The sequence below is a fragment of the Cinclus cinclus genome, chromosome 5 (assembly GCF_963662255.1).
Source record: "Cinclus cinclus chromosome 5, bCinCin1.1, whole genome shotgun sequence".
Classification (NCBI taxonomy): Eukaryota; Metazoa; Chordata; class Aves; order Passeriformes; family Cinclidae; genus Cinclus; species Cinclus cinclus.
In genome coordinates, this window is record NC_085050.1 from 54,671,956 (window position 1) to 54,687,366 (window position 15,411).

Sequence of the window (15,411 nt, forward strand, 5' to 3'; positions counted from 1 at the left end):
AAAAGACACCCTGCACTGTACATCTCTCCTGTATACAACACATTTTTACTAAAGCTTTATTAAATGAATTGCAATAGCAACGGCTGCCATTTGATAGCTATATATACATGTATATATATATACACACATACCTCTGTGTATATATGTATATATATATATGTATGAGATACTAATTTATTTAACATAACAGAGGCTTCTGCCGTATGATACAGTTTACTGTACATAAGAAAAACTTTTAACACTGTACAACCACATAAAGGTCATATGCACTGTTGCAGTGCAAAAGTAGATTTAACTGTAGTCTTTACTGGCATAGTAATGGCTTTTTGTCATTCTACAAAATTGCATTCTTATATTATGGGGCCTGAATGAACTTTGAACTTCTTTTATTTTCCTTTCTATTTTTTTCTGTTTTTTTGGTCTTTTTTGTCTTTTTTTTTAATTTTCAATTTTTAAGACTGCAGGGTTTGCCTTTGGTCCACAGTTAAAAGGACACACAGCAGTGGAGCGCTGACTGGTTGCAGCAGATTACATGAAAAATACTTCAGTTATTGCAATTATAGTAAAAAAAGGCAGTGGGGGAGGAGGAGCGAATGCCCTTCTGTAAAGTAATCCTCAGGGTTTTCCTATGCACGAATCACTGCTCGTTTCCTATATTTAAAGTATATGAAAAGCCTGAAGTAACCAAAACCTAACATGGTGATAAACCAAAGAGTAAGTGATTCAAGTAGTACAGAGAATAAGGGGAGGCAGAAGAGACCAGACTGAGAAAGCAGAGAAGAGGAGGAGGAAGAGTTGCTACTAATAATTCTGATTCTTAAATAAAATAAAGAAAAAAAAAGCTCAAAACAACCCCTTGAACAGAAAATAACCCCCAAACAAATTAAAAAAAACAAAAAACCCCAAACCACAACCCTCAAAACCGAAAATTGAGGAAAAGAAGAAAGGTTACATCCATGTTAGTCCCACAATATTACAGCTGCTCCTTGCAAAGGGAGTCCTAAATAAGAAACAGTGAAGAAACTTGTTCTGATGCTCAGATGGAGGTGCCTCGGTCTGGGTCGCTACCGATATTCAGGCCCAGGGTAGGAGTTGGTTGGTAAGGGATAGATGACATTGTTTTGATGGGGCTTCTGAAAAAGCCCCCGTTGGGTGCCCTGTGCCTGAAAGGGCCAGTTCGGTGCTCGGGCACGCTGCCGAAGGAGAATCCCGAGGCGGCTTTAGCGGACAGCGTGCGGCTCAGAGTCTGGATCTGCTCTGGTATGAAGGTGGTTGTGGTGATGTGAGTGTTCCTGAAGTCACTGATTTGCTCCAGTGCCTGACGTGTGGGTAAAGTGTCAATGTCCAGCGGGGTCAAGTCAATCGATGAGGTGGAGAACTGTTTATGGGGACTGTCGTCGTCTGTGCAGAGGCTGTTCACGCGCCTGTGGAGGTGCTCCAGGTCGATCTCCTTGTCGTCCTGGGGAATGAGAAAAACAAGATGTACCACTCACCATCGCCATTTGTGCTGGACTGAAGTTTCACAGGATGATCAGCACTGCCTGGGGAGCATAAGGCACAATTAACTAGAGCTGGCTCTTGGCTGACGGTGTACTGAATGTCACCAGCGAACTCTCCCACTGCCTGAAGCCAGGTGGGCAAAGCCAAACCGAGGCAGACCCTTACACCACAGCTACCTTCAAACCCTGGATCCAAATAACAAAACTCAAAGTGCCACTGGTAGATTTTCAGAAAAAGGCAAGCTTGGAGCTAGGTGGGTTAGACTAGCAACAGCTGAATAAAAGTAAACTGCATAATTTCAAATGCCTGGAATGATGCCAGTTCTTCAACTCCACAATGAGAACTAAATTTGGATGTCAACATGGGAGGCTCTGAGGGATCAGGTTGCCATCTTTGTCATCCTCTCAAGGTTTAAGGAAGGGCTAGAAACGTCTCAGGTTCCTTTTTGCCTTTATAATGTAAATTGTGGTATAGAAAAGCTGAACATACAAAGAAAAAAACCCAAGCACTGGTGACTCATAGACATTGCACAGAAAGGAGTACACCAGGCAATTTTAAATTACAATGCCAACAGAGGGATTAATTATCTCCTTACCTACAAAGAAGCAATTCCATCTATTCTGATGGAATTATACTTTTGTGGGTGAGAAGAGAAGGCAGCCTGATGCATTTATTATAATATATCATCGCTTCTCTTACCTCTGTCCCTTTTCCTTCTTAAATCTCTCTTCCCAGAGAACACAATTAAACAGGTTTGTTTGTTGTAATTGAGAATTTAAATGCACAGAAGTTAAAAAAAGAGGAGAAAGCCCTAGGTGACCCAATAAATCACCTGTGTTGTACATATATATTTCTGCTGAACTGCAAGGATTAATTCAAAGCAGCATTAAGTACACATGAACAGGGATATTCCCTCAGTCTAAGTAGTTCAGCTAATTCAGAACAAAAATCAATTTCAACTAACCTTAAAATTTACCTTAATCTCTGTGAAATTTACTGGCTCTTCCAGGCCACTAGAAATATCTCACACTCTAGGACCTCACAGAGGATAATTAGGCAGCCGATAGATGTGTACTGATGACTTCCAGCTTTGATTACTGAAATTCATTGACTGGCTTGATCCAGAGCTCCCTGAATCAATGGCAAAGCTCCTAGTATAGCGAATGGGCTTGAGATCCCTCCTTTCTCTAGGAATGAAGTCAAGCACTCTGAAAAAGTCCACACCTAGAACAAACTGCAGGAGTTCATCTACTTAGCAGAATGATCACTGAACATTAGCGCTGGCAGCACGCTGAACACAGAGCCCAACTGGAAGGAGACTGAGAGGCCAGCTCCCCTCAAGGACTGCACCCTCTGAGGGCAGGGACAGGGACACAAACCAGGGAAAAAGGGGAAGGGAACAGGGCGTCAGGGATCTCCCAGGGACTGGATGATCACTGACCACAAGGGCTTTGGTTTGAGCTATCACAGGAAGGAAAAAATGCAGTGCTCATTTCTTTGACTTAGCTTTCTGTCTATTGTTTATTCACAGGTGGACATAGACATGGGTGCACATAACAACCACACAGGTGACATCAAATCCAAACGCATTCACCAAACGCTATCTCCTAAAACAATTTGGAGCTGCATATGGATGCAGGAGAACTGGGGCCACATCAGAAGCTAAAGGAAGATACAGAGGCTCGATTAGCGTGTGCAAGTCATGACTATGTCTCTTGAGGGACAGTCCTAAACATTTTCCTTTTTTTTCTTTTTCTGTTTTTTTTTGTCTGTTTGTTTTTAATTTTGAAAAAAACAAACATACAAATACTTTGTAATTTAAAATGCCAATTGGGAAAAGATTAGAATTTCATAGTCTCTGAGCCTCCGGTAGTAACTCAAAATAGTCCTTTTTCTTTTACAGAGATGCATTTGGGGCTAGGGTCAGACCAGTGAAAATATATAAGCGGTGATAATCTCCCATGCTTAGCCCACAACCCAATCTCCACCCAATCGATACACCAAAATGAGACCCACTCACAGTAAGATTGTGCATATCTCCATAATATGATCTTTCCTCTTCTCTCTTGTGTGATCAGTAGTGAAATATTCAGCAGTTTTCACATTTAAATTATCATCAGGCTTCAGAGTCAACATCCCATTGAGATTACTGGGGCGGTTCACACTTCTCTCAGAGCTACTGTTTAAGGCTGTCTGCAGACTCAGGCAGACATCAGTGAATGGGTTACTTCTGGCACGCGACCGAAATGTTATCTTCGCAACCATTAGACAATTTTTTTTCAGTATAAATGCTTGCATTCTGGAGCACAAGATGGCAGCCACCAGGAAAAAGGGTTGGCTTGCTGACCACAAACTGGCCCAATCTGACCCCCGATTCTGGACTAGTGGCCTGGAAGAGCCAATGGATTTCATGGAAGCTAAAATGAATTTTAAGAAAGTTAGTTAAGATGTATTTCTTTGCTGAATGACCCCCACATCCAGGATAGTGGGGACATTCAGCACATACGTCCATGTCAAACTCAGTTTTGAGCCAAGCTTTTCAATTTAACGTTAAGATGAGCGTTTAAATGCTAAGCTAATGACCATATAATAAGATCATGGAGGCCAAATTATACCATTTGTGGAAAGTACACACGTGAATTTCTCAGCATTTGAAAATTGAAATGGAAAATTTTACACTTGTGTAAAATATCTGTGTTGGCGTTTTTTTTTCCCTTTTCCTTTGTTATTGATTTTCATGTTTTGCACCACATAAATATAAAGTATGAAGTTCTGAAACTTTGGGTAAACAACAACCAAGTAAATTTTAGGGTTCTAAAATAATTTATCAGGTGAAACTAAATAGTTTCCATTCCTGAGAAACCCAATTTAATGACTAGAGATTCCTTTTTTTTTTTCCTTTTAATAATGGTCCGGTCCAGATCTTGAACAAAAAAGAAAAAAAGAAAAAAAAAAAAAAAAAAAAGAAAACAAAAAGAAAAAAAAAGAAAAAAAAAAGCTTGGGAATTAAAACAGGCAAGAAAAGATTAAATGTATTTTAACATCAGTGCCAATGTTGTCTAATTAGGTGGTGTAATTAATACTGCCTGATTAGACAGCATTAGATTAGCAGGAATAAACACAATGAAGAAACTGCAGAGAAGGCAAGACCATCGCACACAAATTAACAGCAATACCCCACAAACTACACAGATGTGCCTAAGCTACACAGACACAAAAGCTATATTTGATAGTGCTACATTAAAGCTCATATTTAGGTTCAGCTTTGGGTGTTGCTTCTGAGGACATTTTAATAAATCATTTTGTCCCTAATTTCTTTTTAGCATTTTGTAGAGATAAAAACTTAATTATGAATATAAGAAATTTGGTGCAAAGTTACACAAGGCTCAGATGGCTGGTAGAGGGACAGGTAGATTACCACAGGAAAGAAAGCATTGCAAGTGCAGGTGTAGAAACAAACTCATCGCAGGTGTAAAATAACATATTTCTCTGTGGCATCTGTACAAGATTTTCTGAAACAAGCCTGTAGCAGGTTTCAGAAATAAGTCTGGCCTGAACCTGAAAAATCTAGTGTAGCTTTGCTTCCCTGGACTTCAGATGAAATAACAAGAACTGAAGTTCATGGAAGTCTCAAGAGCTTAATGTTTCTGAAAATGGGGACAAGCTTATTCAGGAAGCTAACATCTGATTAAAGGGGTAAATTTTGCAAATGTATCTTAAAAGACTCAGCCACTGAGCTTAGCGGATGTATTTTTCAAGAAGAAGCCAAGACACCTAGTGAGAATTAGCTGTCACCAATGGGAACAATGAACTAAATACTGATGTATTAATAATGTACTATTCTACAAGTAACAATTGCGTTTTACTCAGAATAGTTGCATATTTATACATCATCAATATACAATTATTTTTATTCAAGCTTTTCTAGAAAGAATAGCTAGAAAGATTTTGAGGAACATCATTTACCTTAAAAAATCAGGAAAGCTAATGAAGTATCTCTGAATTTGATTCCTCGCCCTCTCTAGTTCTATAAAGTCAAGGCAGCAACCTTTAGGGTGCATGACAATTCCCCAGGAGAAATGGAGGGTCTAATACCTCTTTTGACGGAACCCGGGAGCCTTTCCTTTTATTCCACCACGTTTCCAACATTGCAATGAAACAGGACAGGACAATCCCTGCAGCGAGGATGCAGAAAACACCTGCAAAACTTTTTATGTCCAGGGCACCTCCTTTCTGTTTGGTATCCACAGATGAGTAAAGATCACACTGACCGTTCTTCGGCCACCACTTATGCTTCAGTACGTCCATGTCGCCATTCTGCTGCAGCTCCAAAATCCTTGGGGAGAAAGCACAGAGTCAGGGGTTGTAGTGGGGAAGCAGCACCTGAGAGTGAGAGGGTGTAAATCTGACTGCCTGCAACTTTCCCACGTGTCTTGGAAAGCCAAGCAGCAGATGAACCTGCACAGACTGGCTTATCCAGAAAAGAAGGCTTGGGTATGGGCTTGCCTGTTAGACTGAGCATATGGATATCTATGTTCCACTCCAGCAAAGCATACACAAATGTGTTTTCTTTTAACAGTCTCAATGAAAATGCTTTACTTCATACACTATATTTTCTCAGTCGGCTTTTACTACTCTAGGTCAACTGACTTTCATAGTCCATTAGATATCTGACAGTATTTTGCATCCTAATCATTGGATAAGAGACATTTCAATTTAAAAAATCAGAAGGAATATACATTTCAAATTTACCATGTTACACATGACGTTGTTGTATGCTGATCTGTATCGGGTTACCTCCATTTGCTGCTTTGGAGAGAGAGCAAAACCATCTTATTGCAGTCAGTGATGACCTAAACCAGTCTTGCTTAATGTCAGAATGCAACCTGATGATAAGTGATTGCTCAGGAAGGTTCCCTGCTGTGGAATTCTCTTGTCCTTGGACCTACGTATCCCGCCTGTGGTCAAGTATTTACTAGGCAGCTTGCAAGGACAACAAATTTAACTAGACTTCCTGTAGGATTAAATGTCTGAGAAATGAGAATTCAGTTTGGAAGAATATTTTCATATTTACTCAATTTATTTCTGGGGAAAGTTTTGTTTGTTTGTTTATTTTGTTTATTTTTGTTGTTTTTGTTTTTGTTTTTAAGCATCCAGAAATTACTAGAGTAATTTCTGGGTGCCTCTGGTTATCCAAGATAAAAAATTCAATGATTACGCCTAAAAAGAATAAAACTACAGAAAAGTTTTCCTTCATGAAATAAATTTGTTTTTCATTTCAGTGTTGGAAGGCAAACAGTTACTACTGCAATCAATTGACATAACATGCAAAAAAGCCCAAGTGCACACAAACCAGAAGAGGTCTGGGATGTTGCTACCAGAGAGACCGTAGTGCACTTCAGGAAGAAGAAAAGCTGTCCCACTGTCTCAGGGCTACCACAACAGCTCAGTGCAGTGATCTGTATCAGCCACAAAAGGGAGCTTGAATACACCTGGGGACCACAGGGCAGCTGCTCTGTACAGAGGTGACTCAGTCTCTGATGACACAATTACCTGCTTCAACAGGTAATTGTGTCCACGAGGCCACTTAATTTGCTAAGCACATCCAAATGACCACATATGTGTGCTCTGGTCTTGCCAGGAATGGGAGGCTTGGCACAGCCACCAGTGGCTGAAAACCCAGGGCAGGCCTGGAGGGAGCTCCCAGTTCCCACTTAGTAGCATGTCTGGTGCCTGGGATCATGACCAGTTCAGAGAGGAGCAGATTGTTCGTCCCTGTCTGCCCCAGAGGGAACAGTGCCCTAAAGCAACAGATCACAGGTGATACCTGTGTCTTCAGAGATGCCAGAACCACCTTGTTCATGTAGCTTGGAGTTTGTAAGAAGTGGGACAAATTCTGTGCAGTACCTGCTGACAGTACATTGCTCAAAGTCCCACCCTGGAGAAAGGTATTCAAGGTCAGAATTGCCTGGACTACATTTTGACTTCGCCCAAACACAGAGACAACTTAGGGAAGCCTCATCCTGAACCTTTCTGATGGAGCAGGTACATCTCACGGATGGGAGGATTCTCTGTTTTGTGGCAAGAGACCCAATAGCTGTTAGCTGTTAGTGCCATCCATGCTCCGATGAGCTTTGGAAGGAAGGCACTATAGGCAGGACTGCTGCCTGCAGCTACCTGCAGCTTCCTGATGGGAGGGTGCAGAGAAGCTCAAGTTAGATCCAGCGACAGGAGGAGATGCAACTGGGATAAACTGGAAGATAAGAAATTCCAACTAGATAAGAGGAGAATTGGAGAGGTCAAACAATGGAACAGAGAATTTATGGCACCATTGCCCCTGGTGAAATTCAATGACCCCGTGGGAAAGACCCACAGCAGACTGACTTGCTCTAAACAACAGCCTGAACTAGAGACCAGATTATTCCTCTACAGCTGCAAGCAGGGTCCATATACTACCCTTGATCATGGCATATTCCTTATGGAACGAACTCACCATAATTCTGGTTCTCACTGCCCTGGAATCCTGTACTAGGATTTAGGTGAGTGTTTTGGCCCAAATACTCCATTCTGAGAGGTTTGCAGGTGCAGACAGCCAGCATAACCAGAACCCTTTTGTAAAAGTTCTTGTGGAGTAATAGTCAATTATTTTTCAATGCCTAATCCAAATGTATGTGTTTTTATATTTAGGAATTACTGTACTATCTACCCAAGGCAGTAACAGAACAACATCCATGGGGTTTATTTCTTCCAGCAGAGGCTCTAATCCCTAAGCAGGGCTATTTTCTCTCTTTTATTCAGTCAGGAATAGAATGAACCGTCCAAATGATTGCTCTATTCTCATTAATTAAATGATTCTTCACTTGTCAGTGTAATTCCTGATTACACAAGACATCTTTTTAACAAAAGGCATTTGCATAAAGACACTGAGCTTTGGCTTGTTCCTTAACAGAGATTTATTTCTAATTGTACCCCTGGTAATTATTGGCAATTTTCTTTATGGATGTAACATATAAGTCCAATTCTTTAAAGGAAAACAAAAAAAATGGAAGTAGAAATTTGGGATAGTATTGGTATCTTTACATGGGAGAGCTCAAGAAGTGGAAAGCTTATAATGAAGCCTTGCAAAACTGCAGCTGCAAACAGATGTTGAGGGATAAAACTTATATTGGGAGAAATGATAAGAGCACTAATATCTAAGTATATTAATGGCACGCAGAGAAAGAAGGAGATCCTGCTTCTGTTAGGCTTCAGAAACACTTTGTTTTAGAATTCACCTGTTCGTGGGATCAAAATAACAGTTAACATATTAAGGAGATTTAACACTTCTAACGTGTTCGTAGTTATGAAAGTGCCTATCTTTGTAGCTCATTTTCAGAAACGAAAATTGTGCTTTTATGGAAATGCCAGGAAAAGCAAAGGAGGAAGGGAGATTCCTTGCAAGCAGGAACGCCGTCACACGGGCACTGCTTTCCCTGCGTGCTGCAAGGAGGCTCCCACACGATGGCACTCTTTCCATAAAAATATGTGGATTGGCCGCAGCTCCTGGTGGGTTCCCCGATACGCTAATCACACGTACCTGTTGGGCGGCAGACACTACAATCAGTTTGTTATTTGATTTTCAAATTTAATAAATGACTAAAGTAATAACCCATTAACTCAATGCTCTGAATAATAATGATGTTCTGATGCTATAGTTCCAGCAAGCGCCTCTCCTTCCTAGTCCCAGATTTTTACAACTGAACTTTTCCCTCAATGGCCTTGGCTCTTTTGAACCTGCTTATTAGTACAGAGTAGTACTGTGAGACATAAACCAGTGGAAATTAATAAGCAGGGTTCCTGATGTTTTGAAATACCACACTCTTAAAAGGCTTACAAAAGAAGCCTATATATTGAAATAATCCGATTTGTCCAAAAAACATGACCTTTAAAACTTGCTTATGGATAGAGTGCAGGTCTTAAATATGTTTTTCTTTAGCAAGCAAAGTGTTAGAGTTACATTTTTCAAGGCAATGACATAAATTTATTGAGCTGCACAAAATAAAATGTCTGTGTGCACTTTAACTGGTTTGGCTCTGAATTCACAGTGCCAAGTGATGTCTCATGGATATAAACACAGAAAACGAAGCTGCCTGTGGTTTCCAAATCTAACAGGGATGTGAACAAATCCTAATGAATCAATGGGAATAGGGCTGGATTCCACTTGGTAACTACGTACTTTGCTGCTGGCAGTGAAATGGAATTACTCCTCCAAAATACCCACAGATAAAAAAAAACCCAACTTAATATCATAACAAGGTGTCACAAATGCTCTGAAATTAAGACCTCTGTGACAGCACCTTTTTTGATCTAATTTTATTCTCAGCTATCAGTAGTGAGCATGAGATATGAGAGACTAAACATTTACAATGATATTGGAAATGCCAATGCTTGTTCTGGGATGTCAAAGGTGACTGAATATCAGCGTCCTGCACCAGGAACATGTTGTCCAGAGGGATAACTTCCCCATTGGTACTGATAAGGAAGAGGATGTGATGAGGTGCTTGGCTCTAGTCAGCAGATCAGACTGCTGCAGAAGGCAGATTTGCAGAGCCAATGTAATGAATGCCCACTGTTGAAAGGGGGAAAAATACAAATAATAAAAAAATAAATATGCTATGGTTGTGTACCTTGGTGGACTCTGCCTCGGGAGCCTGAGCCAAGGTCCCAGCCCTTGTGCTGGCTCCCAAGAGGCTCACATGGGCTGCCTTTGGAAGCACTCGGTGCTTGCAGATGGGATCAGGCAGTGACACAAAGCTTCTGGTACCTTCTGCAGTGGCTAGCCAAAAATCATTAATCAGGCAAAACCTTCTCACTGGAGCTTTTCTATCAAAAATCTGGTACAAAGTCTGCAGAATTTGGGTCTCCTCTTCAAGCAAGATATAAAACTAAGCTGATTTGTAAGCATACTTCACTTATCAAAGTAGACAGGTAGGGTAACCCACGAGGAGCGCTTGTGTCTTTTTTGTGGGGTTTTTGTTTCAGTGTAGCAACTGCCTAAATCTTTCCTATTCACTGCAATAACTGGAGTGATGCCAGTCCCTGTTGCATGTCCCTGAGCAAGCTTTAGGTTTTGGCAAAGCAGGCTCCTCTCTGGGCAGCAGAGCAGCTTTCACTGGTGCCACCTGGAAGGCTGGCTTGGGGCTGTGGTGCCAGACAGGGATGGCTACTGCCTAGCCTGGCGTGCTTCCTCATGGGGAAGGAATCAGGAAATAAGAGTGGAGAGAGCCAAATAGTACACTCTTGGAGTCCTTTTCATCTCCTCTCCCACCAGTGGTACATCACTGTCTCACTGATACCTGGTGAGTTTTCATATTTTGCCCTCATCCTTGAGGCCTGATGGGAGACACACACTGATGCTCAAAGCCTTGACTTTGATGCCATAGATCATATTTGTAGGATTTATAGCATCATATTTCAGCCATAAAAAGCACATGTGGGAAGGTGTAGGGCAGAAGTCATTGTCCTGAGGTGAAAGAAAGAAGGGAGCACTGCTAGTGCCTGCTCCTGAGTGGATGAAGTGATGTTGGGAGAGCTTGCAAAATGAGCAAAGCACCTGGAAGCAGAGATCATTGTATATAATATATATAGATAAACTAGCCTTTCCTTTGACTTGATATCTGTGAGGATTTTTGGTTCTGAAGAGACTGTTTTCTGTTTTTCTGTGTGGATATTTTTTTAAAGCCAGCTTTTTAATGAGCTGCCAATCATGGGCTCCATGAGAGGAAATGTTGTGTGCCAGCCAAATGCTGCCAGATTAGACGAAGCAGTGCTCCCTTTGCACCCATGCCCACCACTTAACCCAGCAAAAGAGTGCCCGTGGGTCCAGCTGCAAAGCCTGTTTTGTGGCAGGGGCTCCAAGCAGATTTAAGCCCAGCTAACTGGAGGCCCATGAGGCCAGGCAGGTGGCTGCCTTCTGATGTGCCCTTCAGCAGTGCTCAGCACCAGACTGCTGTCAGCAGGAAGGCAGTGCACAGAAACAAGGATAAGCATCTCGCCTTCTAGAGATGACAGAAGAAGCAATAGTAAACCAGAGCTGCTGTTCAGCATTAAGGATTTGCATATCAAACAATATTAAAAGAGATAAAGCAGCTGACCTTCTGTTTTGTTCAGCAACAAACCATTACCTTCTAAAGATGTAGCACTCATCACTTGGATCCTGTAAATTAGTATCACTCTGTTCAATTTAGAGAACTTATTTTTTACTTAAATCTGTTGAACTTAATAGATACTCTTTCTCAAATGCAGAAGGCTAACCTTAAATGAAATGGCATCTGCAGTAAAATGAGATATTAACTCTATTTATTATATGACTGGTGGAATTTGATAAGGACGGCTCTACAATAGTTTTGTTCGAGCTGAACAACTTTGCTGAGTACATACTAACAATTCAGAAACCTACATAAAGATAAAAATCTTTAAAGATAAATAAAAAGGATCTTATTAAAGATCTGTTGCTTACTTTTTATATAGAAAAATAGAAGTGAGCTTTAATGGCCTTTCACTGTGATGAACTTTCCTGCTCAGGAGAAAGCAGCGATAAAAGTATTAGTACCTATTTATAAATCCCAAATGACAAGAGAACATCTACAGACAGTTGCATAAATATGATGAGTTCATTAAGCTCAGTGCTGTTATGGTAAACACCAAATTAATTCATTATGGTGAGTCACGGTACACCGCCAGCCTTATTAAAACAAAGAAATATACTTTCAAGGTACATTGGTTCCTGTGCACTACCCACAATCCAGCCCTCTTTTAGAAAATTACTTGAAAAATGACAGTTACTAAGCTTTATAAAAAATTCCGTACTTCATGGCCACATGAACACCCTGGACTTAATTTTCCTCTTACTTTCATTACCAAAAGCCAAAAGCAAGAGCAGGGACAGCTTGTGGAGTCTGCAGAAGAACTGAGCAGGCTTTGATGTGCTCCCCTCCACTGGGACAGCTCTGCACTCCCTGTCCTCAGTTTGCCCTGGGAAATGTGTCTTTCTAATGGCCTGTGCTTCCAAAGTCACCTCCAAGATCCACAGATCAGCTGTGATGCACAAGACTGCCACAGGACAGAGAGACAGTACTCCTTCCTAAATTTACACTTTCTTCACACTGTCCTCTACAACCCTGGAGGCACTTAGAAGTGATATTGTGGCTTTATGAGCAGAATTTATGATTACATGCATACCACTTAAGGACTTGAGTCTACTTGAGTTGCTTGATCCAAAGGAGTATGGAAGCAAATCAGGAGCTCCTCTCTTAGCTGAAATGAATCAATAATTTCACACAAAATCAGGAAACCCCAATGTCCAAAGTCAGCAGGAATTTTCATCATTAACTTTCAGACAGCAGAGCCCAACACAGAGCACACCTGGGAGCCCCAACCTTTCTGGATAGGCTGTGATGAAAGTGGCATCTTTCTGAATCAGTACAGGATACCTTGATTAACCAAAAATGGAAATATTGGAACATGCCCTTTCAGCCACTGCACACTTCTTAGATGTATTCTCCCTTAACTCTCACTTCACTGAACATTTCCTCCATGTCACTTGCCAGTTGCCCCACCTGAGAATCCCTGTGGTTAACAAGCCATGTAAATAACTAGTCTCCTGCTTAGCAGAAGGAAAACAATTGAAACGAACACTGTAGTTTGACTTTGTTATCATTTTTTTCCCCCCAAGACTGAGATGAAAAGAGTTTTTAGGCTCAATTACTATTTCAAAGTACATTCTCAGACTTTTTGAACACAAAGCAGTAAGTCAAACACCACAAGTTTGCCTTAAAAATATATCAAAATGAAATACTAAAATAGTTGTCTTTCTTTTAAGGAATTATTTTTCATTAGATCATAAGGAAGAGCTTTAACTAATCTGCTTAGACGCTCTGCTGATGTGCTGTGAGAAGGATAAATAAACTACTTCACTGAACCTGACCTAGCACTGGATGAACACACAAGCCTTGTCTTCAGCTAAGAGGCAATTACACTAAACATCAAATTATTAACATCTTAAGACTTGTGGTGACTAATGAACTTCAATTTTCTTATTTTGCATATGTATAAGCTACCTTTAAAAGGCAAGCATTTATTCCAGCTATGACAATATGGTATTTGCTAATATCAAAACTGGACTCCAAAGGCAGAATGAAAGCGAGCAGAAGAGATGCAGGAGAGCTGGAAAGGAAAAGACAGGAAGCTCCATGGAGACCCAGAGCATATCTGCTGTCAGAAAGGCAACACCTTGGGTGGTCTTTGAAAATGTCAGCAGCATCCTTAAGCACACTGTGATATTTGGGTTATTGGGTGCAGGAAAAGATCTTTCATTTCAATGTAACAACCTGGAAATGATCATGTTTGCTTGGAGTCACGCTTCGGGCAGTGCAAAGCCACATTCCTATCCAAACTACCTGCATCTATATTTTGAGAAACAGAAGATATATCAGCTACACTAAGTCCCTTGAAGTGACAGTCCAGAAAAGCTCTTTATAAAAGTAAGAGCTCTACGTGGCCCTTGAGTATTTGACATTTTTCTGCTATTGACCTAAGCAAATATGACAAAAATATTTGGCTGATGGTCCTCTCATGCTTTAAACTGTTTGTACAGTGCTTTTTTTTAAACCCTTAAAAATTAAAACCAAAATCTTCCAAGTTTCCTTTTTGATAGTGTTTAAATGAATGATTTACATACCTTGACTTAAATATCATAATTTGTATTTTAGAGACCCTGAATCTGTAGCTTATAGGTATCTCCAAGGTGAACGGGGTTGCTGATAGAATAGGAGAGGCTAGACAGATAAATACAGAGTCTGAAGATCAAATCACAGTAATATACTTTGTGTCTGAAATCTGACATTTAAAAATACCTCAAATGCTTTTATCTTCTTGGTACTTGGTTACAGTAGTGAAAGCTTCACAGATTCGTTCCCATCCAGGGTTTTAAGCACACTGAGGTTTGAAACCAATACTTCTGTACATGAACACTGCAATAACCACCCTTATACTTTTGGCCTTATACATTTGGACATACACTGACATTGGACATACATTATATTTATACATTTGGACATACATTCTCCAGACAATCCTTTGGACAATGAAAGTAAAAACATTTAAGATTACTGTATAGGATATATCATTACTCCAAAATTTAATTAAGGGCTTTGATTTGTTCTCCCAAGCAAAAACATTTCATAGAGGACATGTTTCTAGAGATACCCTGAAACACATTCCTTCTTTAAAGCCTTTCTCAGATCATACCAATGAATACTCTTCAAATACACACAACAATATAGAAGCTATGCAGGGAAACCTAAGGAGAAGCCACAAATCTGCCTAGAAATTGTAAGAGTCTCCCCTGAATTTACCAGAGGCACAGAAGAGTGGATTGGACTCCACTTTAAAAAAATTGTATTTCTTATTCTTCACCTTGAGGTTTGAGGAATTCGACTTCTGCTGTTAAAGCTAAATGCGTATCAAGCCACACTTTTGAAACAAGCTGGCCCAGGTTACAAACAGACCTGCCTGAGATGGACACCCTGGAAATATTGTTTAGGGAACCTTGGCTGGCTTGGGGCTTGCTCTGCCTACTTTCCCTTCCAACCTGCATCACATTAGACTTCCTCAAAGACATGAGATCATAAATGTGTCTACCTCCATGAACATTCAGATCTTTTAATATCCTGCAAAGGAGGGTTTTAACTTCTCCTAAAAGAAGATTATGAAAGATAAAGTAGTACAACTTTACAAGCAAGGAGCTGCCTGAGTGCAGGGCTCAGCTCAATCTGTGCTCTGCATGAACCCATGGGCTGTGCTGCTGCTGCCTTTTGCCTTGTGCTCCCTGCTGCTCTTGTGGAGTGGGAGGTAAGGCAGGAAGTGGCTCTT

General features: G+C 40.6%; 1 protein-coding gene across 2 annotated transcripts in view; it reads right to left on the minus strand.

Annotated features, from left to right (window-relative positions):
- Positions 1-235: 235 nt before the first annotated feature.
- Positions 236-15,411, minus strand: part of GRID2 (glutamate ionotropic receptor delta type subunit 2) — a 680,288-nt gene continuing 665,112 nt past the window's right edge. For both annotated transcript variants that reach the window (XM_062493839.1, XM_062493838.1), the window contains 2 exons: positions 5,596-5,836; positions 236-1,459 (listed from right to left, as the gene is read on the minus strand). In XM_062493839.1, coding sequence (XP_062349823.1) covers positions 1,037-1,459; positions 5,596-5,836 — 664 coding nt within the window. In that variant the 3' untranslated portion in view covers positions 236-1,036. The remainder of the gene's footprint in view (positions 1,460-5,595; positions 5,837-15,411) is intronic.